Genomic DNA, 25,475 nt, shown 5'->3' on the forward strand with positions numbered 1-25,475 from the left:
TTTGTGGAGGGCTCATTGTTCATACGAATATGAAAGATGTATTTGGCATTATGAGATTAAAATCTGCACATAGGTAAAAAAGTACATAAAATTCCTTAATTGACTTGTCCTTTGAAACTGATGACTTAAAATTGGGGGTTTGTGGATCACAGCTCTGCTGAGCAGAGCTATTCAAACCATCCACATCCTTTTTAACAATTAATTCTGTGGTTTAGAAGGAAATATGGCAGCTGTGTTTAAAAGTCAATATGCCATGAGCCACTCAACCACTTTTGCACTGGTGCTGGATCCCCGACCTGACTTGGTTAGGCCAAAATAAGTTGGGATCTCCACCCTACCATTCTTGTGACTAGAGAGGTTAATCACACTTAGAAATTTTTTTTCAGGAATTCATTTCCCCTTTTGTTATTTTTGCTTATGTACTATAATTATTTTGATCCTCTCATAGTTTTATTTTTGAGTCTTTATCAAGCTCCTCTACATTATTACCCTAATTTTAGGTCCAGATTTTTGTTTAGAATTGAATCATTTGCAGCGTGATACCAGCTCAAGTCTGTTTATCTAGTCAGCTGAAATAGAGATGAGCTACATTCTTTCTCGAACTTGAAACTTTGCTTTTTATGTATGTTGAATTCAAAATGGTACCCAAAGGAGTATACAACATTTAATACTGGCAATGAACGTGTCATCTATTTGTGGAGCTAGGTTCTTGACCGTGGGTACCTACAGATACAACATACCACTAGTATTTGACTGTACAGGGAGGAGGGAGTAGACTTGTATTAAGGGAAAAGAGTGTTGAATGGATTTTACTGGATCGGACTACTCTCTGAAATAGAAAAGCTCGCCCCTTGTGGGCTGCCAGCCCTGACTAGGTTGATAAATGTAGTAAACACACGCAAATTAGTTAAGAGGTCCCAGTTTCTTGACTTCTGTAGCTGCTAAGATCACATACTCTAGGTCAAGGATCCGCAGAGTGTATTTGGAAGGCATAGACAAGTAAGTGTTTTAGGTTTGGAGACCACATGGGCTCCGACACCACTATTCAGCCTCCTGTTGTAGCATGTAAATAGCCAGAGGCAATAAGTAAATGAGTGTGGCTGGGTTCCAATAGAACTTTATTTATGGATGCTGAAATTTGAATTTCATACAATGCTCATGTGTCACAAAATCTCTTCCTTTTTTTGTGGTTTTTTTTTTTTTTTTGGCCATTTAAAAAATGTGGAAAAACCACTTTTAGCTCTTGGGTCAGATTTGGCCTCCAAGCTATAGTTTGTTTTCTGCTCTAAAAGATTCCAGAGCCAGCATGGTTCTAATCCCATGATTAAACCTTTCTCATCTGTTCTCAGTTTCCCAAAAGATATTCACTCTAGCACTAAGAGGCTAACCTGGCTATGTAGAAATGGATTAGAATTAGCTCTCTTCATTTCTTTCTTTCTTTTTTTTTTAAGTTTTATTTATTTGAGAGCATGCACACGTGACCTGGGGGAGGGATGGAGAGGGAGGGAGAGAGAGAATTTCAAGCACACTCTGCCCCGAGCGTGAAGCCTGATGCAGGTCTTAATCTCAGGACCCTGAGATCATGACCTGAACCAAAACCAAGAGTTGGGTGCTTAACCGACTAAGCTACCCAGATGCCCCTCTTCACTCCTCTATTTTGGAAAGGATTTGGACTATGAAACACATACACGTGTATGTGTTTACTCATAGATATAAACGATATAATGTTCTTTTATTCATACATTCGAATTATCTATACATATATAACACAGAAGAAAAGACAAGTAAATTTTAATTCTAGAACAATCCATAATTTTCTATAGCTTTATCATTAAAATATACCTGTCTTAATTAAAGTTGACTTTGTAAGAACATTTCTGACTTTTGAAACAACATCTTTTACTTTTGGACATTCATTTTTTATTATACTCATTATTTGTTACACACTTTTTCTCACCTACAGCCCAGGAGTGTTCGCTGGATGATGACACCATTCTAATACCAATTATAGTTGGTGCTGGTCTTTCAGGCTTGATTATCGTTATAGTGATTGCTTACCTAATTGGCAGAAGAAAAAGCTATGCCGGATATCAGACTCTGTAATACTAATCTATCTGTAATCTCTGTTACAAAATAATAAAGCAAGTACAAGTTCCAATATGCAGTACTGTTCAATTTGAGGTATATCTAGTTGCAGTTCTGATCTTAGAGTGGGTGGTGTGGGGGATTTCAAACTCAAATAAATAAAAACACCCTAAAAACTATAAACTACAAATTAGCCACATGATTTTGGTTTCCCCAGCCAAGGAATTTAAAACTGTTATTTCTACAGCAAAAAGCATGTGCAAAATAACCTGGATGATTGGTTCTGTTCTATTGTCTTGAGTTAGTAATGTCCATGTTTTCACTTTATGTATTCTGACCAGAAATACACAGTATAGAAAACTCAATTTGCAAAAAAAGAGATTTTTTCCTGCATATAGTTAAAACTGGGACCGCACATTCTACAGTGAATTTGTACTTGCTCCTTTTGTATTGTGTGTGTGTGTGTGTGTGTGTGTGTGTGTGAGTGAGTGATTTTGTTTGCAGGTTAACTTAGCTACTTTGGCATTGCTGCATATTTGACCTATGAGAGATATGCCAGTAGATTTGAACAGTCTAGTATTATGTTCTTAGCAATGAATGCTTTGCTAATGCCTTTTGAATATACTTGTATTTAATGTGGCTATAATGACAAGAGGTACAAAAGCTGTATACATTTTGGAATAGGTGTTAATCTTCTTGTTTAATCCCTTTTTGAAAAAAACCTGGATTTTTCAGTCTTTTAAATGGCAAGACACAAGACTATTCCAACTGGGCATTTCAATCAATTTTCTAGGTGCTTTAGAGATAATTGCTAGGCTGTGCCAATTTGGGGTGTTAGTCCTTTGTACCTGTAAATTGGCCTCTACATGCACTGCTAAAATGAATGTAGTTTCTCTTTAGCTTTGCAGTATCCTTGTTGGTGGTAGTATGTTGTATTCTTTTCTTGTTTTCTTTTTCTTTCCTTTCCTTTCTCTTCCTTTCTTCTCCTTTCCCTTTCTTTCTTAAAGAAGAAATGCCAGGATGTCCTAGAACCCAGATAAAGAAGTGCACTTACACTTAGCCATCAATTTGCACCTAACCCAAAAGTCTTGGTCTTCTCTTAGTCCATTAAAAAGTCATCCTTTGTTTCCAGCTTGCATTGATTGCGTCAACATTTACTAATTTGGCTTTCACATCTCAATGGTTCTATGCTAATCAAAACTTAATGTTATTATTGTTCATTATGGTAGAATCATTATTAATTCATGTATTTTGTGCTCTGGAGAGATACACCAATGGACACATTTACCATGCACCACCTAATGTTTATATGATAAAGCAACACATTTCAGCTTGATAGTTAATACATCAAGTATTTCTCACTGCTTCCAGGAGGTGTTTTTGTTGTTGTTGTTATTTTGTTTTTTTGTTTATATTGGAATGGCTGAGTAAATATTAAAAAGTTGTTAATATGCAGCCATATATAGGAAGTTCTTATGTTTTGGGAGTGGGAGATTATATGCCCCCATATACACTAGAAAATGGGATATGTGTTCCAAACAATTATTGATGTTGAATTAATTTAGTAGCCTAGCTCTATGCAGCACACACACAGAGGCAATTGCATGTTAGCATGTGTATATCTGTACAAGTATCTTTCAAGTTATATTAGAGTGGTAAATATTTTCTCCCACTTAAATTTGCTCTCTGCTTAGAGTAGCCTGAAACCCTTACTGGCTCAGAATCAGATTCTTGACCAGTCCCTCCCTTACAGCTACGCTGAGCTGCATTGCCAGCTTAAGGCACTTTTTAAGGACTAAATATAAATCTGATTTTTAAAACGTATTTTTACTTAAATAACATTCTAGTGTAGAATTGTTAACCTTATATGAATGGATAATGCTTATGAAAAAATGGGCGTCAGATACTTATGAATCAAAACAAAGCAGCCTTTTTTTTTTAAACCTAAATTGGAAGCACAAGTGAGTGGCACTAGCTTAATGCTGTTAATGTTTCTAAAAGTTTTTACATTTAGGTTATATGCCTAATTCATATTAAAATACCTCTAATTAGCACTGTTTTATAGAAAATCTGACTTCATTGAATATTTTTGTATTTTACATGGGCCAGTTCATATACTCTCTTATTTACACTATTATTTCCTATAGCCACATGTTCTTTGTACCTTTTGTAGTTTTGTTTGTTTTACTGGGGTTTATACCTTGATGGTTTGACATGCTATTTGGTTCTGGGTGTTTTTCATGTTTTAGCATTTGTATAAAGAAACTGGTCCATGTAAATGCTTTTCATGTTTTTTTCTCAAATGTTTAAACCACTAGTTGATGTATGGTGTTTCTCTTTAGATATTTGCCTGTCCATTTGCTCAACATATTGCTTCTAAAACAAACAATAAAGATTCTTTTATTTCTTAAGGAAATTTGCTCACATTTTTTCCCGTTGGTCAAAGTAAAAATTTTGTATAACTACATGATGACAATTTCTTCCAAAAGGGAAAACGTCAGAAAAGCTTAGAAGTGGAACTAAATTATTTCCAAAATATTCTGTGTATTACCGTCTGGAAGAGTGGTCCCATACATAGATAGGTCTGTACTGATCCTGGGCTGGTGACAGAATAAGATGACCTAGGAAGCTTGATAGAAAAATTCACATGCCAGGCTCCATTCCTAGAGGATTTCACTTAGCAGGTCTGGGCGTGTGTGTGCGTGCACGTGTGTGTGAGGGCGGGGTGTGGGTGTGTCAGCTCCCCAGTGGGATCCAGTGGGTAGCCAATCAGGGAACCAGTGATCTAGAATATTTATGTGATAGGAAATGCTTTAGAGTTTCTCTTTGTTCACTTTTCTCAACCACTAAGTTAAGGCTGATATTTAATGTGTATACACAGCAGCTGTACATTACAGCCATACAAACCCAGCTATTGCTCTGAACTGAAATAGGATTGTGTGTAGTCACTCTCTCAGATCACCCTAAAATACTTGAACCTTCCAGTTTTCACATAGCTTCCCACCCACAAAAACTTGGCAACCTGGCTAGTAACTTTCCTCTGGATTACCCACTTAAGCTATGTGACTGCCAGTTAATCATCACAACTCCCAACTCTGCTGCTAGCTGCTATGTGATTTTGGCCAAGCTGTGTAACTTCTGGGGTCCCAGTTTCTTCACCTGGGAGCTGAGGGCTTTAAAATCCTATTCCTCTTAATTTCTGTAAGTGATAGTTTCCAAATGTTTCAATGAAAATTGAGTATTTTTAGAAGAAATCTGATAAGCAGTTACTAGTTATAATCAAGGACATACTTTATATAGTGTAAAATGTGCCATTTGAAGTTTCTCGCACTTTTCACAAGGAATTCTTATAAGACTCAGATATTTTTAAGATAATAGCACTTCATCTTTGTTTCTTTAAGTAGATAAGGTTACATCGTCTTGGGCTCATTCTCTCCCCACCCATCTCTTTTATTCTGGGTCACTAACTTTCGGCATCAATAATTACCACATCTTGTTTTTGAAACTAGTATAGACATGTTTGGGTAATACTGAATAGCTTCAGGTATCTTCAGATTCATGTGATATACTTCAAACAGTTTGTAGATCTAAAAGGTATATAATAAGATGTCACATAAGAATATGACTCTTAATACTGATTGTTCCAAAGAGAAATTTTGATACAATTGGTTTTTAGGATGAGTTCGTTTTATATTTCATTACAAATGTATATCTCAGCTTTCCAACTCACACTGAAAATTGTATTTGAAAAGTTTGAGCTAACAGATAATTGAGGATTAATAGTATTTTTAATCTACGTGAAACTTTTAATTGAAATTTCAGTGGCCACAAAACTTTATCTTTAAAAATCTTCACTGCTTCTGTAATTATTAAGCTCTTCCACAAATACACTGTTCCTTTCCCCAGAAATATTTTCAGTATGGTCTCAAGTGTACATTATGCAAATAAATCAGGTCAAAATGACTTCTATAGAATGAGATTTTTCTTTTCTTCAGGATGTGTTCCTATTAAAGTCATTGTTTTCCAAAATTTCTTTCCATTATCTAAAGAATTTTTAAAGGTTGAATTCATAAAATCAATAGTTATTATAAATTAATACTTCACATACTAATTGAGAGCATTTTAAGTAAGTGACAGCATCTAGAAAGATCTTTGTATTAGTGGAATTGCCTTTTTGATCTACTCTGGGAATATTTGTCTTACATGAAAGCCTTATTGGCAGTATTTATGAAAGTCGTTTCAGTACTAGGTCAAATACCCAATTTAGGGAAGAGAGGAGTATGAATCCGTTGCCAGAATAAGAAATTAATCTACTAATGAATTTTTTAAAAACCAAGTTATATTAAATCCAAGGCATAATACTTTATGGTTCATGTCACCTAATAGTTTATATGCCAGGTGGTAATTGGGGAAATTGAAGGGGAGGAGTCCGCTAACTGGGTGCTCTTCACACCGTGTATTCCCAAGTCATATCTGGCAATCTCAGCTATCTGGATTTCTAACAGAACCAAGAAGCAAGTAAAAAAGATCATTGAGCTGGCAGCCAAAGCCTGTATCATAAAGTCCATAAACTTCAGGATTGCATCTTGTTCCCAGTTATTGCCCCAGAGGCTAGCTAAAGCCTGGCACATTTCTTAAATGTGGGCACAATCAAAATTGCCTAGCAGCCTATTCATTCTTATTTTGACACAATTCTAATAAGCACAATTATCTGATTTATCAATCCCCGGTAGACTGCAAGCTAGGAGGAGAACTAGCACAAGAGACAAGGAAATGGGAAACAAGTGGTGGTTCAACATCCCGGCTGCCTTCCCTCTGCAGATACACCTCCATTTGCACGCACCACCCCTTCCTCCTCTCCACTCTCAGTGAGGTGGCTTTTCCCAGTCCATGCTTCTGAAATCCCATTTCACCAGCCTCCTGGGACACCTTGTACGTTGTCTACAGTCGTTGTTTGAAGCTCTTGCCTTCATTCCACCAATGCATTTAAGTCTCTTCCACTCCAAAGATACCCTTTCTTGACCATGTTGTTCGCCTTCTAACTCCCTCCCTCGTGTCTTCTCTTCTCCTAAACTTCTCGGAATGACTACTGAATGTTCCCCATCTCACGTTCTTGATCTCCTAACCGATCACTTTCCATTGTTCCTAAACCGGCAGCAATTTGACTCACAGCCGTACCCTCTAGTCGCTAGATCCGATAGGCTTCTGTAATATTTACTGTTCTCTGTGCTGATCGAAACTGTTTCCTTCCTTGGCTTCTGTGGCACTGTTGTCTACCTGCCTTTCCTTTTTCTTTTTCTTGCTCCTTTATTCCTCAAATCTGAGTGTTCCCGAGGGTTTTGGCTCTGATCCTTTTTAAATTGTTTGCCCTTGCTGAGAAATAAATGTGTCCCTGGTTTTCACTACCACTTAGGTTCCTCTTGGTTGGGACACAGGCATCTGAAGCCCAGAAGGCCCGAAACTGCATGCCTCCTCCCACATATCCCTCCCCACCCTTCCCCCGCCCCCAACACGCGAAAATAACTACAAACCAAAACTGAATGCAGGTGTCTTTTCTCCCGTCTTCCCTATCATGATGGGAATGGCACCTGTGTCACTGGATCACTCAAGTGGGGAATTGGAAGCCTTTTTATTACTTCCTGCCACACCCCCGATACCCATTCGCTCGGTCCTGCCTTCTCATTGGCTCTCCAGTCTGTCCCTTTCTGCATCCGCACCTCGTTCACCCAGTTCGGGACCCTGCTGTTGGTCTTCTGGCCTCTAGCAATAGAGACGCCTCCTTACTTCCAGTCTTCCATTTGCCATAACTTCTAAAACAGATACCCTGCCAAAAGTCCCACCGTCTTCATGTTTCCTTCCATCAGGATAAGGTGCAACTACCTAGAGCAGACCGTGCCTCTGTGAGGGGCCCTAGTACCCTTTCTCCCCCTCTTTTCCAGCCAGGAGTGCCTGTCGAGCCACCCTAGCTCTGCCAGCCTGCCTGCATTTCCCCTGGGGTGCTGCCTTGTCCCGTTGGCCCCCGTACATCTGTCCCCGCTGTTTCCTAGACCCTCGATGCTCTTCCCCCTTACCTGCGTGGTTAGTTCCTACTCGGCCTTCACAGCTCGGCTCCAGTGTCACCACTTTCAACAGATGTGTGTCTTGAGTAACAAGGCTGAGTTGGGTGTGCCCCTGGAAAACTGCTGTGACACTCTGTGTGTCGCCTGCCCCCTCCCCCCCGCCCCGTTAAGGCACATTTCGAAACTCTGACCCCTGCTTTTCTTGTCTGACTCGCTGGATGCAAACAGTTATGCCGTCAAAGGCAAAGGCCCGCCTCTCTCTTCTTTCCACTACCGGACCCCGGCTTGCCACACCTGGAGTGTGTCTGTCTGCTTTGTATCGTTGTTCACGTGCTTCATTTCAATAGTGCCTCACAATGCGCAGGCTTCCAGGCGTGGTGCTGCTGCCACTTGATAGCAGTTTGCCCCTAGAAGCTCACAGCCTGAGCATCATGGAAAGATTAATGATATTTATCCTTCTGTTTAGGAAATCTGGGAAGTAGGGAATCAGTTTATATGTCTCTCATCCAAAATGCCTATATTTGGGGGGGGCGGGGGGAGGGAAGTCCCTGAAAGCAAGCGTATGACTTGGTTATTTGGAGGATGACTTTGGTGGAACCTCTCATTTGCTGATAAGGAATGCCAGTGATGCGTTCCCTTGGTGTAAAAGACAAACGTGTGTGAGGGAGTGGTGCCATTTTAACTTAACATTTGCGGCTTTGACATTTTGTCATTGTTTTCTGTTCTCAATTGTCCTTTCTCCACGTCTAGCTCAAGACTGCAGTGCCGATGACGACAACTTCCTCGTGCCCATAGCGGTGGGAGCGGCCTTGGCAGGAGTACTTATTCTAGTGTTGCTGGCTTACTTTATCGGCCTCAAGCGCCATCACGCTGGATATGAGCAATTTTAGGACCTGCAGTCCAATCAATTATAAAGAAATACATGCACATAAAATTTTTCTTGCCTCTCAATTTTGAAACACGTTGCTCTTTAAGATTGATATGTTGAAACTTTAATTCTTAAATCAGTCCCAGCATTTTGAGATTAAGTCTCTATTAATAAAAACCGTTCTCTTTTATCAGCTTAAAATTAAATACTGTATTCACTGGTCCTGAAGACAGACTGGTTAAAATCATTGGTGTGTGGTGTGTTAAGGTCTAGCCTAAGAAGCCTCAGCCAAATTTTGATCCTAACCTGAGATGCCTTAAGCTTATTAATGCGGCCATTATAAGAAAAAAATATGTAGTTGCCTCTTAATGGAATTAATAAATTTTGTTTCACTACCAGTGTTCTGTTTTAATGTATAAGAGCTATCATGATTTCAACTCATCACAGTACTTTTGCATATAGTTCATTAAATAAAGATCGATGTGACATAAATGCCCATCAGATACGCTCAAACTTGGTTTTCAGTTGAATGTCCTCAGGACCATCAACATTTTTTGAGGTTATGTGACTTTTGCTGCTTTCTTTTTCAATTTAAGGATGGAGTCACTGTCTCACGCTTGTGATTTTTTTCCCTAGGTAAAAAACAGACCCAAGAGGCCACAACAGAACTTAAACTGGCTTTAGAATTAGAGTTTTAGAAAAATTGTTTCTTTTTCAGCAATAGAGACTGAAAAGACTCCAGCATATTTAACCACTTGCCTTTTTTTTTCCTTGTGTTTTTCTCTTTGGATGCCTGATTAGCATTGAAAGATAGAAATATTCTATGAACTAATTAGGACAGATTGTGTTGTGTTTCTCTACCTCATCTTGTTGATCTCTAGAGCATTAAAATCTATTTAGTGTTGTCATCAGACTGGTACTTATGAAATGTAAGCTAACAGCAATCTCAGAAGGGAGGCAGTGAAGCATAGCAAGTAGGCTCTTGCTTCTTCAAGAAGGCCCCCGTGGGGCAGAGTATAGATGGGGGGGGATGGAGTAGAGAGAAGCTGTTAGCATTAAAATGAGCTAGATAATCAGCTCCTATTGAAACATGCCCCTTGTCCTAAGTGCAGTTCAGATATTGAATGTATAGACAAATAAGAAGAAGCTTCTTCATCAGTGGACTGGGGCAGACTTTCACACTGAAGTGATTATTTTATTAATTCATTTTGTGAATATATTGGCTTGTTCAGAATTTCTATAACTCACTGATTACAGCATCTTAGTACCCAGCTATCTGTCTCTGAAGGCTTTCTGTGAAATGCACTGAATCCTTCCAATAAAGACTATGGTCATTACTGAAATTCCTATACTCGGAACCTCAGCAACTGTTTTTTGTTTTTCGTTTTGTTTTGTGTTTTTAATGAATGACTAAAGTGCAAGAGGAGCAAAAGATAAAATTAGAGGAGAAAGTGCAAAGTTATCACTCAATCATAAATCAGACCAAATATCACATCTTGATAATTGCATTAGGGCTTATACTTGGAAAGAGCGTTAAAGATTATCAACTCTAACCCTGTAATTTCACAGAAAAGGGGGTGACTTCACTGAGGTTATATATCTGGTGGGCCACAAAACCATTATTAGCATTTTGGTAACAGTTGTCCCAAGGAAGTCTACTCACTCACTAGTCAAACTAGTTTAAACATGCAATTATGAGATCAGAAGGGGGTACTTTGAGATTCTGTACTAACTACTTTCAGTACCTAACACCTGATGTCAACTTAAAGTATTTTTTGAAAGTCCTGAATTTTGGCTTTTGATCTCTGCTTCTTTAAAATCTAAACCCTGGATTGGGATCACAGACCTGAGAGGAAAGGAGGAAGGAATGAACACTTGTTGACCACCTGCTGTGTGTCAGATGCTTTAGAAATATAATTGTATTTAATCCTCAAATAGCTTAAGTCCAGGTATCATTATCCCCCTTTTACAGATAAGGAAAGTGAGGCCCGGTTTAAATCACTTGATGAAGGTCCTTTAGCTAGTTATGGAAGTAGCCAAGATCCCAGCTCGGTTCGATCTGAGTCCAAAGCTCAAAATCTACATGCAGACTGCCTTCCTAGTGGTCCCGGAATGGACTACGACGTGTTGGATTTTATTATTCTTCCAGGGCACTGCTCAGCTACAAATAATTGTATATAACCTGACAACTACCTAATGCCCGTATGGAGAAAAAAAATTATACTGCATTTTCTTGATCCTAAGTCCTCTTTAGCTTAAATTTTATTACTCATACCGAATTCTCATTTATATTTTGATGATAGTGATGGCAAGGGAGAAAGGGAGTGGGAAAATACACAGGTGGTGTGTTAAGTGTAGATGATAGCTCTTTTCCCTGGTGCCATTAGACAATTAAACATAAAATCTTCCCATGTTAGGGGAGCACACATGTTTCCTGGTTCGTCCTTTAACTTCTGCCTTTTGTACTGAGGAATTAGGTGTGATGTGATCTGAGATTACATGATAATGAGAGATAGAGGAGGACGGGTTCTGTACATGTATTTGGGTGGATATGGAGAAAATAGGGACATGGAGGTAATGCTATTAAAGACTAATCTGTGTTCATTTTCAAAATGCTTGTTTCTTGTTGGCTTGTTTCTGCTTAATTGCATTCTTTACTAACTTCCTTGCTCTCTGTTCTTTTCTAACAGCTGAAGAATGTTCTGCTGACTCTGACCTCAACTTTCTTATTCCTGTTGCAGTGGGTGTGGCCTTGGGCTTCCTTATAATTGTTGTCTTTATCTCCTATATGATTGGAAGGAGGAAAAGTCGTACTGGTTATCAATCTGTGTAATCAATTAAACCTAGTGCTTTTTTTTTGCCATCAGAAGTTACATTTCCATTGGCTAGATGCCAGGAATTGCTATGCGATGGATTGTTTAAGCTATGCAGACTGACCTCAGTGAATTGCTAGCTAACTTGGGCATGAGTAGCGCTTATTTAAGACAAAAATGTATTAGGACCAATTTCTTTTTTTTTTCTATTTTTTATTCCTTTGTTAAAGTGTAATTGGAAGAAAAATTGTGGCTTAGACTATGTTTTTGAGTAAATAATGATTTTAAGCCTCTGGATTCAATTATGAAAGCATTTCTACTGAAGAATAATTTTCTGTTGCTGCTACTTGTATTTTGCTACTTTATTTGACGGTATTTGCAAAATCAAAGCTGTTAGAGAATTTAACTTGCTTGGGGAAATAAATTCAAAAACATACTGAATTCCTTTTCACTGGTGGCAAGCATAAAATTTGGTTCATAATAAGACTTCCTTTCCTTGCCTCCTGATCAGAATTGTTTAAATCTGTTTAGTATTTTTCTGTTAAAAAAAAGAAAGAAATGGCTTCTCAATATTGTGCTTAATAGCAAAAGTCTGCCTGTTTTCTTCATTACTGTTAGTGGCAACTATATTTTAATAAGGATGTCTCTCATTTTATTTATTTATTTTTTGCCTTCTGGAGTTTGGAATATATTGATTATCTCAGACTTGATATTTATGCTGAAGGATGAATTAAGATCTTCAGCTTTTTTTTTTTTAAGTGTTGATATAGGATCGGTTATGTTTTTTTAGGGTTATGATTTAGAATTTTTTTCCTTAGAGCCTTAACTTGTCTAGAAAGTGAATTCATCCACCAAAAAAAATGCTTCTATACTTTGTGTGCCTCCTGCACTCTCCCATTCCCTATATGAATAAATTCTAATTGACATTTTTCAATGTATTGATTTCTTCTTTCTTGCAGCAGCAAATGCTAACTAACTCTAGAGGCTAGTGGGTTCCTAAGTGTCATCAGTCAGATGGCTGCCTAGCCAAAGCTAGACTGGGATTATACTATAAATTTGTTGATCTTAATTGAAACATGTCCCTGTAGGGACTTCTAATGGCTCTGGCTTCTGGAGCAAGGTACTAGAGACCATTCATCCCAGGGCCTGCTTGGTTGGCTAGGCTGTTGAATTGCCCTTTGATTTGGAAGCACAGTGTTGTATTTCTCTAGGGCCCAAATGGCTACTTTGCATACCTGTTATTAGCATAAGGCAGATGTTTATTTTACCAGGCTATTTTCTCTCTAACTAAAAACAAAAGTCTCCAAAGATCTGCCTTTGCTTCAGAAATGTCCCATGGATTAAAAAATGGAGCCTAAACTTTAAATAAAGTTAGTTTGCTATGAAATCCAAGGATTAAGTTCCAATCTACCTCTCAGCACAATGCCAATGCTCACCACTGTGTTGCCACCGTTAACTGATGCCAGAACTCTTTGCCAATAACTGGAATTAGAAAATTTTGTTACAAGGAAGAAACTTCATCAACATCTTTCTTTACTGTCTTACCTATATGTTCATCTTGAAAGCATCTATTCCAACATGGCACATCAGATCGCTCAATTGCATCTTCCTTAGAGCTCTCTCGCTCTGACTTGCAGATTCAGGCTCTCCTCTATTTGCTAAGTATAGAAAGAAAGTTTTCTTTTAAAATGTTCTCCTGTGAAAACAATTGCTTATTTGTTATTTGGTCAAAATGATGGCACCATAAAGAACAGGGGCTTCATTTCAACAAATATTTTTTTTCAACAAATATTTTTGAGATGATTGTCTGGAAAGCCAGATTGTGTAAACTCAGCTTGTGACCTTGTGAAGTATATGAACTGGAAATTCAGATGGATTCAAAATAGAGGTTTTGCTTAAAAGTTTTCTGCCTTCTGGGTTGGAGACTAATAGCACTATTTCTTCATTAGGTGTCATGGCTTTATCTTAGATAATTAGCAAATGTGCTTAATTCTCGTTTGAGAATAAAGATTAAAATACAAAATATTCGTAGAGGGTGAAAACAAGAGTGGCTTTAATTCCAATAAAATATGGGAAACTCCAAATCTATGAACTGAGGATTCTGTTAGCTTTGCTCACTGAGTTCATTTTTCTGTCAGTACAACAGTGAACCAGACAGCAGGACTTTGAACTCACGGGTATAAAGGATAGTTTTTCACCTAGGCTTCTTTGGAAGAAGTGATACTTGCTGCTACCTAAAGTTTTGGATATATCAATTTAGTGAACTAATCAATACCTGCAAGATAAAGCATACTGTGTTATTTCTGTTTAATCTGATATGTGTGATTTTTAGACCAGTGGATTCAAAGATAATAAAGATTATACAATCCATATCACTATGGATAACTTCATTTTTATTCCAGGTGCTCAGCCTTAAGAGCTTGGATTGATTTGTATAATCTAAGTTCCTCAAATTCTAGTCTCTTGAATTGTCAGTAGGAATCGTATGATTTCATAGGTCTGCAAATTAACCAAGCACCATTGGGAAGAAGGCATTAGGAACCTTTAGTACAGACACTTCAAATACGGGAGCCTATGTGGTCATGAAAATTCCAAGAAAACATTAAAAATAAAATATGGAAATCTAACAAATGTAAGAGCTTCTTAATAAATATACTTTCAGCATATGTCTGTTTTTCCTTGATGAACTGTACTCATTGTTGAAGTTCATTCCATTTCGAGCAAGATAGACCTTGGGAATATGGCAGGGGTGGATGAGGAGCTACCCATTATCTGCAAATTTCTTTAGATTCTTTATAACCCAGTCTAATGCTCAAATGTTCTATCATTGGATTAAATAACAGCACACTTCTTTTTCCATAGGGCGCATTGTGGGTGGCAGAGGGAATTGAACATTGGTTCTCTCTATAGCTCCTGAGTAATAGGGTTTCATTTTCTGATTGTTAGACATTTAATGGATATTAAGTTTTTTTTTAAAGGCCTTACTTGCATTTGAGGGACTGGCAAGAGGGTTTGTGGTAGAACCCATCTTTCTTAGCTTCTTTGGTGACTGTACTTCACAAATTTGTACCTCACCGGGCCTGGAAAAGAAGCACTTGGAGATTATTGGCAGCGACAAGAGTGGTTCTTTAGAACTGTGAGAGGAAATATTTTATTTTCTCTTTGCTTTTATTCTCTATGTATTTTGATGGCAGTGTAAACGTGAGTCCCTTTGTTTCAAGAGATATGCTTAAGAAACAGGAGACATCTTGGAATACGATGCATTTTTAGTATGAAAAAGCAGCTAGAGTTGCAGTGAGCAGTTACAGAGCTGTGCACTTTACACACATTATTTTACTTAATTTTCACAGCCCTTCTCTGAGGTTGTGTGGTATGGTTCCCAGTTCACAGATGACGTGACTAGGTTAGCTACTTAACCAAAGTTGCACAGGAAGTAAGTGACAAAACTGACATTTGAGCTCATCTCTGTCTGCCTTCAGAGATCATGCTCTTTATATATATATTGCAGTTCAATTTGCAGACATATAGCATAACACCCAGTGCTTATCCCGCCAAGTGCCCCCCTCAGTGCCCATCACCCAGTCACCGCAACCTCCCCTCCCACCTCCCTTTCCACTACCCCTTGTTCGTTTCCCAGAGTTAGGTGTCTCTCATGTTTTGTCACCCTCACTGATATTTTCACTCATTTTCTCTCCTTTCCCCTTTAATCCCTTTCACTATTTTTTACATTCCCCAAATGAATGAGACCATATAATGTTTGTCCTCTGATTGACTTACTTCACTCAGCATAATACCCTCCAGGTCCATCCACGTTGAAGCAAATGGTGGGTATTTGTCATTTCTAATGGCTGAGGAATATTCCATTGTATACATAAACCACATCTTCTTTATCCATTCATCTTTCGATGGACACCGAGGCTCCTTCCACAGTTTGGCTATTGTGGACATTGCTGCTAGAAACATCGGGGTGCAGGTGTCCCGGCGTTTCACTGCATCTGTATCTTTGGGGTAAATCCCTAGCAGTGCAATTGCTGGGTCGGAGGGTAGCTCTATTTTTAATTCTTTGAGGAACCTCCACACAGTTTTCCAGAGTGGCTGCACCAGTTTGCATTCCCACCAACAGTGCAAGAGGGTTCCCCTTTCTCCACATCCTCTCCAACATTTGTTGTTTCCTGTCTTGTTAATTTTCCCCATTCTCACTGGTGTGAGGTGGTATCTCATTGTGGTTTTGATTTGTATTTCCCTGATGGCCAGTGATGCGGTGCATTTTCTCATGTGCTTTTTGGCCATGTCTACGTCTTCCTCTGTGAGATTTCTGTTCATGTCTTTTGCCCATTTCATGATTGGATGTTTGTTTCTTTGCTATTGAGTTTAATAAGTTCTTTATAGATCTTGGATACTAGCCCTTTATCTGATAGGTCATTTGCAAACATCTTTTCCTATTCTGTAGATTGTCTTTTAGTTTTGTTGACTGTTTCTTTTGCTGTGCAGAAGCTTTTTATCTTGGTGAAGTCCCAATAATTCATTTTTGCTTTTGTTTCTCTTGCCTTCATGGATGTATCTTGCAAGAAGTTGCTGTGGCCAAGATCAAAAAGGGTGTTGCCTGTGTTCTCCTCTAGGATTTTGATGGAATCTTGTCTCACATTTAGATCTTTCATCCATTTTGAGTTTATCTTTGTGTATGGTGTAGAGAATGGTCTAGTTTCATTCTTCTGCATGTGGCTGTCCAATTTTCCCAGCACCATTTATTGAAGAAACTGTCTTTTTTCCAGTGGATAGTCTTTCCTGCTTTGTCGAATATTAGTTGACCATAGAGTTGAGGGTCCACTTCTGGATTCTCTATTCTGTTCCATTGACCTATGTGTCTGTTTTTGTGCCAGTACCACACTGACTAGATGACCACAGCTTTGTAGTACAACCTGATATCTGGCATTGTGATGCCCCCGGCTCTGGTTTTCTTTTTTAATATTCCCCTGTCTATTCAGGGTCTTTTCTCATTCCACACAAATCTTAAGATGACCAATATCCCTAATGAACACAGATGCAAAAATTCTCAACAAGATACTAGCCAATAGGATCCAACAGTACATTAAGAAGATTATTCACCATGACCAAGTGGGATTTATCCCCGGGATGCAAGGGTGGTTCAACACTCATAAAGCAATCAATGTGATAGATCATATCAACAAGAGAAAAAACAAGAACCATATGATCCTCTCAATACATGCAGAGAAAGCATTTGACAAAATACAGCATCCATTCCTGATCAAAACTCTTCAGAGTGCAGGGATAGAGGGAATATTCCTCAGCATCTTAAAAGGCATCTACGAAAGCCACAGCAGATATCATTCTCAATGGGGAAGCACTGGGAGCCTTTCCCCTAAGATCAGGAACACGACAGGGATGTCCACTCTCACCACTGCTCTTCAACATAGTACTGGAAGTCCTAGCCTCAGCAGTCAGGCAACAGGAAGAAATAAAAGGCATTCAAATTGGCAAAGAAGAAGTCAAACTCTCCCTCTTTGCAGATGACATGGTACTGTACATAGAAAGCCCAAAAGACTCCACCCCAAGATTGCTAGAACTCATACATCAATTCAGCAGTGTGGCAGGATACAAAATCAATGCCCAGAAGTCAGTGGCATTTCTATACACTAACAATGAGACTGAAGAAAGAGAAATTACAGAGTCAATCCCATTTATAATTGCGCCCAAAAGCATAAGATACCTAGGAAGAAACCTAACCAAAGAGGTAAAGGATCTATACCCTAAAAACTACAGAACCTTTCTGAAAGAAATTGAGGAAGACACAAAGAGATGGAAAAATATTCCATGCTCATGAATTGGAAGAATTAATATTGTGAAAATGTCAATGTTACCCAGGGCAATTTACACATTTAATGCAATCCCTATCAAAATACCATGGACTTTCTTCAGAGATCATGCTCTTAACCACTATGCATTCTGCTTTCTAAGGTACAATAGATTTAAAAATATATGCCTTATATTAAATGGGTAGGGAAATCTGTCTTTGGTACTCTTCCATCCTGTATGCGGTCATCCTATAAATGTTCTTCAATACTCTTAAAATAACTTGAGTTTTTTCCAGCCCACTTGAGGGGCAGACGGATGCTGTGGCAACACGCCTTTTGAAAGATCAAGCCAAGGCCAGTTTGTGCTGTGCCTCATCAGTAATGGTAAGCCCTGAATGTCACTTTTTTTTTTTCAGAGGAGCCTCATCTAGTTATTCTGATCACGTATCATTATCATCCTGCCCTCAAACTGTTCTGCACCGTGAATCATTTTAACTGTGCATTAGTGTGTTTAAGAGACTAAATGGAACTGTCTCTCTCTTCACTTTGCCTAAATTAATGCCGTCCCTCCCCCCCAGCCATCTCCCAGCCTTAAGTGCAGTGTAGCCATGACACCCAGCAGTCCTCGCTAGGTGCTCCTGAGCTCCGTTATGCGGTTCCTCCTCTCAGATCTAGGGCATTTTTGAGAGGATTTCAAGAAATCTATACCCACATACTTAAAGTTTCCAGCCCTATCTGCAGTGCTCCCCCTTCTTACCGCATCCACTGCTCTTCCGTACTCTACTCCACTCCAGCCAGACCAGCCCTCCTGCTATTTATTCCTCAAGGCCCCTGAGGGCCTCTGCACCTGCTCTGCCTTAACCTGAAACAGTCTTCCCCTAGCTATCCTCAAGGCTCACTCCGTCATCCTACTCAGTTCTCTTTCCAAACGTCATACAGTCAGTGAAGCATTCCCTGACCACCCTATTTAAAATAGCACTCCACACTCCCAACCCCCGCTTTTCATTCCCCTTAGTCTGCTTCACTTACCGCTCATCTCCTGTCACCATCTGACATACCACACATTTTCCGTGTGAATCTGTGTTTCAGGCATGGCTCCCCCTAGAAGGTAAACTTCATGAGAGCAGGAGTTTTTGCTCTATCTACTACTCTGTCCCAGTCCCTAGAATGATGCCCGGCACAGAGTTCACACTGAATAAAGATTTCTTGAATGTACGAGTGGTCATCTTGTGCCATAGCTAAACATTTATTAGGGGCTTAATACTTCCTTTCATCAGTTCTAAGATGCCAGCAACTGTAAGATAGATATGCCAATTAAACAGGCTGTGAGAACCCCATTGGTTTCGAAGGTATAAAAATGAACAAATATACATCTCAGAATTGATATGTGCCAGGCACTGTAGAGAGTGCTGGATGTGGATTATGCCATCTACCTTTCATCCATCGACTGCATCTGGGCTTCGGACCCAAGCGGTCAGAGCCAGAGCCTCTCAGTTCTCTGCCACAACAGCCTCCCTTTGGTACGACCTACTGGTTCTTGTGTCATTTTCAGTTCCCAAAACAGAAGTCTCTACCTCTGGTTGCTATAATTTTCACTTTTAAAGCAAACAATATTTAGCATTCACTTTCTTTTCTTTAAAATGCTATATAGTAGAGCATGGCAGGTGTGTGAGAACAGGATTTGAATCCTGGCCCTTACCACACAGTGGCGGTATGACCTTGGATTTAACTTCTAAGCCAAGGTTTCTCCATCTGTAAAATGGAGATGATACTGTTAACCATCTTGTAGGGTTTTAAAGAGAACTAAATAGCTTGAGGCCACCAAATACATCAGAAGGCAATCAGCGTGGGCTTTTTTAATGATACAGAGAAGAACATTCTTTCCAAAGATGATAGATGTCGAATGTTTAGACAAGATCACAGACACAGGAAATAAAGAGATTAGGGCTGAGATAAAACCTTAGGAATGGAAATCCACTCAAACTAGGTTTAAAAGAAAAAGAGAAGTGAATTATGAAGTTACAGGGTAAGTCTCACAGAATCCAAATCAAGGGAGTACATCTGGGACTCAGAGGAACAGAGAGTTAAATTATAAAGCGTCAACTGAGAGCATACACAGATGATGACGCCCTGGAAAGTTTAGAAAAAGATGAATGAGCGATAACTTGCACTGCATTATTAGAATGTGTTTGAAAGCCAGAATCAAATGTTAGATGGGAATAAGAATAGACCAGGAGGGGTTTTTTAAAAAATATTTTATTTATTTATTCATGAGAGACACACACAGAGAGAGAGAGGCAGAGACACAGGCAGAGGGAGAAGCAGGCTCCATGCAGGGAGCCCGACGTGGGACTCGATCCCGGGTCTCCAGGATCAGGCCCTGGGCTGAAGGCGGTGCTAAACCACTGGGCCACCGGGCTGCCCTAGACCAGCAGTTTTAACAGACAACACGCACACACACAAACATCAGTGTGTGTGTGTGTGTGTGTGTGTGTGTGTCTGTGTTTGATAAAGCTGTTCTTTTCAGATTGGTAGGAAAAGAATAAAATATTGAGGCTGAAATACAAGGTTAATCACATTTAAACACTTACCTCACAGTAAGTACCAAAATAAATCCAAAGTTGATTAAAGACTTAGATTTTTGAACACTATAAAAGATATAGAATCGAATATAGATGGCTGTGATCTTACTGCAAAATAAAGAAGACCTTCTGAAGAATAAAGGAAAAAGAAAAAATGCCAGTGGAAAAGATCTCAATGTATAAAAATCTAAGACTTCTTTTTTTAAAAAAAAGATTTTATTTATTCATCAAGAGATAGGCAGAGACATAGGCAGAGGGAGAAACAGGTTCCCCATGGGGACCCTGGCGCGGACCCTGTGATCCCAGGACCCCAGGATCACAACCTGAGCCAAAGGCAGACACCCAACCACTGAGCCACCTAGGTGCCCCAAAATCTAAGACTTCTGATCATCAAAGGGCCACCAGGCACAAATTTAAAGACAAACTCCAAACAAAGGAAGATATTTGCAATCTTAAGGATGACAAAGGGTTAGGTTAATATCCTTACTTTCAAATACAAAACAAGATAGGACGGATATTCCACAAGTGGGACATGAATAGCTAAATCATGATGGAAGTAATACAAAGTGAACAAGTACCTTGAAGAAAATGTTCCATCTTTCAGGTAAGCAAAGAAATAGAAATTAACACAAGATCGTCTTTCTTTTTTTCTTTCTAAGATTTTATTTATTTAATCATGAGAGACCTAGAGAGAGAGAGAGAGAGAGAGAGAGGCAGACACAGGCAGAGGGAGAAGCAGGCTCCATACAGGGAAGCCCAACGTAGGACTCCATCCGGAGACTCCACCAGGATCACACCGTGAACCGAAAGCAGACGCTCAACCTCTGAGACACCCAGGCATTCCAAGATATCTTTCAAACCAGTTAGGATACTTTTTTTTAAAAAAAGATTTATTTATTTATTTATTTATTCAGAGAGAGAGAGAGAGAGAGACTGAGAGACACAGGCAGAGGGAGAAGCAGGCTCCATGCAGGGAGCCCGACGTGAGACTTGATCCCAGGTCTCCAGGATCACACCCCCCACTGTAGGTGGCGCCAAACCGCTGCGCCACTGGGGCTGCCCCAGTTAGGATACTTTTTTTTTTTTTAAATTTATTTATGATAGTCACAGAGAGAGAGAGAGAGAGAGAGAGAGAGAGGCAGAGACACAGGCAGAGGGAGAAGCAGGCTCCATGCACCGGGAGCCCGACGTGGGATTCTATCCTGGGTCTCCAGGATCGCGCCCTGGGCCAAAGGCAGGCGCCAAACCGCTGTGCCACTCAGGGATCCCCCAGTTAGGATACTTTTAATGGTGACATTCACTCTTGGCCCTGGTACAGAAAATTGTGTATACCAACATACTGTTGAGTGTGAAAATAAAAATTTGAAAACAATCTAAATGCCCAATAAGGTAGAACTAGTTAAGTAAATTGAAATATTGCCGTGAAAGAATATTATGCGGCCATTCAAAATCACATCCTCCGGACGCCAGGGTGGCTCAGCGATTGGGCGCCTGCCTTCGGCTCAGGGTGTGATCCCGGCATCCAGGATCGAGTCCCACCTCGGGCTCCCTGTGAGGAGCCTGCCTCTCTCTCTGCCTCTCTCTCTCTGTGTCTCTCATGAATAAATAAATAAATCTTAAAATAAATAAATAAAATCACATTCTCAATATGAATATCAGATTCCTTGTGTCTTACTGTTGTTACGTGAAAAATGTCGGAAAGAAATATGTATCATTATTTTGTTCTGGTAAATCAATTTATATCTATGTATCTGTATCAACCACTGCCCTTCTGCCACCCAAGAGGAGCTTCACCCTTTTCTTCCCCCTGCCCCCACGCGTCCACTGCAAGAGGGGTCCACACTGGAATCACTACTTCAGCAGTTGAGGAGGCTACAAAAAAAGCATGTAGCATATCCTGTTTGGTAGACATGTATGTGCAGACATTTACATATGCCTGTATGGATATAAAACAAATACATTAAAGTCTAAACAAGCAGTCACCTCCAGGTTTTGGGATCATGGGCGGTTTTAACTGCTTTTTATATTTCTGGGTTTTTTTTTAAAGATTTTATTTATTTATTCATGAGAGACACACACAGAGAGAGGCGGAGACACAGGCAGAGGGAGAAGCAGGCTCCATGCGGGGAGCCAGACGTGGGACTCAATCCCGGGTCTGCAGGATCATGCCCTGGGCCGAAGGCAGGCCTAAACCGCTGAGCCACCCGGGCTGCCCTATATTTCTGTTTTGATCAATCCAGTTTGCTTTGATACCCAGAAGGGCCTCAGGAAGATAATTTCCCAGGAGAGTGGGTCTGGAATCTCCTTGGTTCTCTCTAGCATTCTGCTCAGATGACAGCTGGCTCGTGAGAGGACAGAGCCTCCACTCCTACCAGATATCAGGGCTTTCCCCTCATTTGACGCATATTTCATTCAAAGAAAAATGCATTTATTTTACACCGTTCTTTAGTCTAGGCACCGGGCCTTTACCATGCTTCATGCACAGCTCTGCCACCCCTAAAGCAATGCAGAGGCATATTTCTCATTGGCCTGTTGTTGCTTCTGGTGACCGTGCTTCTTCCCATCTCTACACCCTTCCACATGCTGCCTGCAGAAGCCCCCCCAGGAAGGGTTGGATTGGAGCCATTCCTTCTGCAGCTGAGGCCAATGGGTGTTGTTGGCCAGGGGCTGTGTGTAGGTGGGCCTGGGAACATGTCAACCACTGCATGCTGCCCCATCTTCTGTACCTCTAGCTGCAGGTTTCACGCAGCTGTTGCCCTAGGAGATAGGTCCACAATCCTCTTCTTTTTTAAAAAAGATTTTATTTATTTATGAGCGACACACACACACACACACACACACACACACACACAGAGAGAGAGAGAGAGAGAGAGAGAGATGCAGGCTCCACGCAGGGAGCCCAATGTGGGACTCGATTCGGGACTCCAGGATCACGCCCTGGGCTGACGGCGGGCCTAAACCTCTGAGCCACCCAGGGATCCCCTACAATATCCTCTTCTTCCAGTACCTTATTTTCTATCACCAAGACTCCCCAGCCACCAAAGCCGGACTCTTGCCATTTCCACCCACTTCCCTCTCCAACGGACTGCCTCTATGATTTAGAGTCCTTTCATTATAGTCAATTCTATCAGGCAAGGCATTGACAGACCCTGTTAACTGCTAGTCACTGGGAAGGGTATAAGTTTGATGTAGTATAGTAGGGCATGGAATTTGGTGCCAGGCAGATTGGGGCTAGAACCCAGGCTTCACCAACTCCCCGCTGAATGATTTTGGGTAGGTTATAGAGTTGCCACATCTGTAAAATGGGAGGAAGATATCCTCCTTGGAGAACTATTAAGAGTGGAATCTATTATACTTCACAGAGCTGTGGCAGTCACCAGTGGGATAATGGAGAAGGAAGTAACACTTTTTGGGGATCTGAGAAATTCAGTAGTTTGTTCCAGGTCACACAGCTAGTGAATGGCAAAGTACGTGAACCCGGGTCTCTCTGGCTCCAAAGCCCAGGCTCTTCCCTTAGACTAAACTTACTGGCTTTACATGCATGTGCCCACCCAGAATGAAGGGATAATTAAGAGCCAACCTTAATAATTCTGGCCAAAGACTTATGAAGGTTTTTTTTTTTAAGACTTATTTATTTATTCCTGAGAGACACAGACCGAGAGAGAGGCAGAGACATAGGCAAAGGGAGAAGCAGGCTCCTCACAGGGAGCCTGATGTGGGACTCGATCTTGGATCCCAGGATCATGACCTGAGCTGAAGGCAGGCGCCCACTGTTGAGCCACCCAGGCGTCCCCTTATGAATGTTTTTATGAAAAAAGTCAGCCCTGAAATAATGGGTAATCACACTGAGCTATGGAAGAGCTATGCCCAGGGATGAGTCTATTTTCATATAGATCTAAAGACATTCTAGTAGACATCAGAGTGAGTTGTGAAGCCCTAAATGAACTAACCATAATGAAATCTAGGGTGATTTGTTCACACTACACTATGGATTACAAAGGCTCTTGAACTTCAGCAGGCATCAGAAACACTTGTTAGGCTCCACTGCCGGGACTTCCTGGAGTCAGGTCTGGAATGGTGCTTGAGAATTTGCATTTGTAACAAGTTCCCAGGTGATCCCGATGCTGCTGGTCCAGAAACCACACAATGAGAACCTCCAGATAAAAACCTACTATAACATTCCCGAGTTACATCTGTGCCCCATCTTCCCAAAATTCCAGGGAGCTATTGGCACTCACGAGAGTATCACAAAACCAGCCCCTAGCCCAGAAAACCTAGCTTTAGGTTGATGTCCCGGATGGTCCTCTTCCTCCCCAGAGCTCCTTTCTGGTAAGCAAGGCCTCTCGGTTACCAGGCCTGAGGGAGGAAGCTGGCGAGGCAGGGTCAGTTCCCTGCCCCATCCCTTGTCCCATACAGCAGGCAGCCAGGCTCCACCCCCTGTTGCCTAGGGGAACATTTGTCTTATTAGCAGGGCATCTAAACCTGGCTGTTGCCAGACTGGTGGTTGAGTGCCTCCCTTCGGCCCAGGGCATGATCCTGGGGTCCAAGATCGAGTCCCTCATCCTGCTTCCCACAGGGAGCCTGCTTCTCCCCCTGCCTATGTCTCTGCCTCTCTCTCTCTCATGAATAAATAAATAAAATCTTTTAAAAAATACATAGCAACTGCCCGCAGGAAGGAAAAACAGTTGCTATTAAAAAAATTAAAATAAATAATAAACCTGGCTGTTTTCCAGAATCCTGAGCCCCGTGATGGGGTTCTGTATAGGAAGGAGGGGAGCGTGCATTGCGGGGCAGAAACGCCGGAGGGACATTCCTGCTCACTGGACCTCTGGGAGACAGGGCCTCTGGGAAATGGCTTCTTGGTGCACAGAGCGGGGCTGGACACCGGGCGGTCGGGCTCCCAGCCTAGACAGAAGCCCCCTCCCCCCCACCTCTCGTGCCCCGCGGGCCCAGGAGCAGCAGGGACCGCGTGGACATTGAGGGGCGCAGGGACAATCACAATGGGCCGAAGATTCCATAGAAGCCTCTCCCCCTGCCCTTTTTGGGGAGCTCGCTGGAAGAGGAGAGGCCCTCGAATAGTGAATGAGAGAACTTTCCTTCACTTCGGTGGGATGCTGGGAAGGATGGGCAGCCCGGGTGGCTCAGCGGCTTAGCGCCGCCTTCGGCCTGGGGTGTGACCCTGGAGACTGGGGATCGAGTCCCTCGTCCCGCATGGAGCCTGCTTCTCCCTCTGCCTCCGTCTGTGCCCCTCTCTC

General features: G+C 40.9%; 1 protein-coding gene across 3 annotated transcripts in view; it reads left to right on the forward strand.

The window, feature by feature from the left end:
- LAMP2 (lysosomal associated membrane protein 2) overlaps nt 1-12,759 on the forward strand; it is a 37,692-nt gene extending 24,933 nt beyond the window's left edge. The window contains exon 9 of one of the 3 annotated variants that reach the window (XM_077888230.1): nt 11,703-12,759. In XM_077888230.1, coding sequence (XP_077744356.1) covers nt 11,703-11,845 — 143 coding nt within the window. In that variant the 3' untranslated portion in view covers nt 11,846-12,759. Of the gene's footprint in view, nt 1-1,957; nt 4,502-8,894; nt 9,411-11,702 lie in introns of those variants that run through there. The other 2 variants (XM_077888231.1, XM_077888232.1) reach the window with 2 other exon arrangements.
- The last annotated feature ends 12,716 nt before the right edge of the window (nt 12,760-25,475 follow it).

The sequence above is a fragment of the Canis aureus genome, chromosome X, assembly GCF_053574225.1.
Source record: "Canis aureus isolate CA01 chromosome X, VMU_Caureus_v.1.0, whole genome shotgun sequence".
In the NCBI taxonomy this organism is placed as follows: Eukaryota; Metazoa; Chordata; class Mammalia; order Carnivora; family Canidae; genus Canis; species Canis aureus.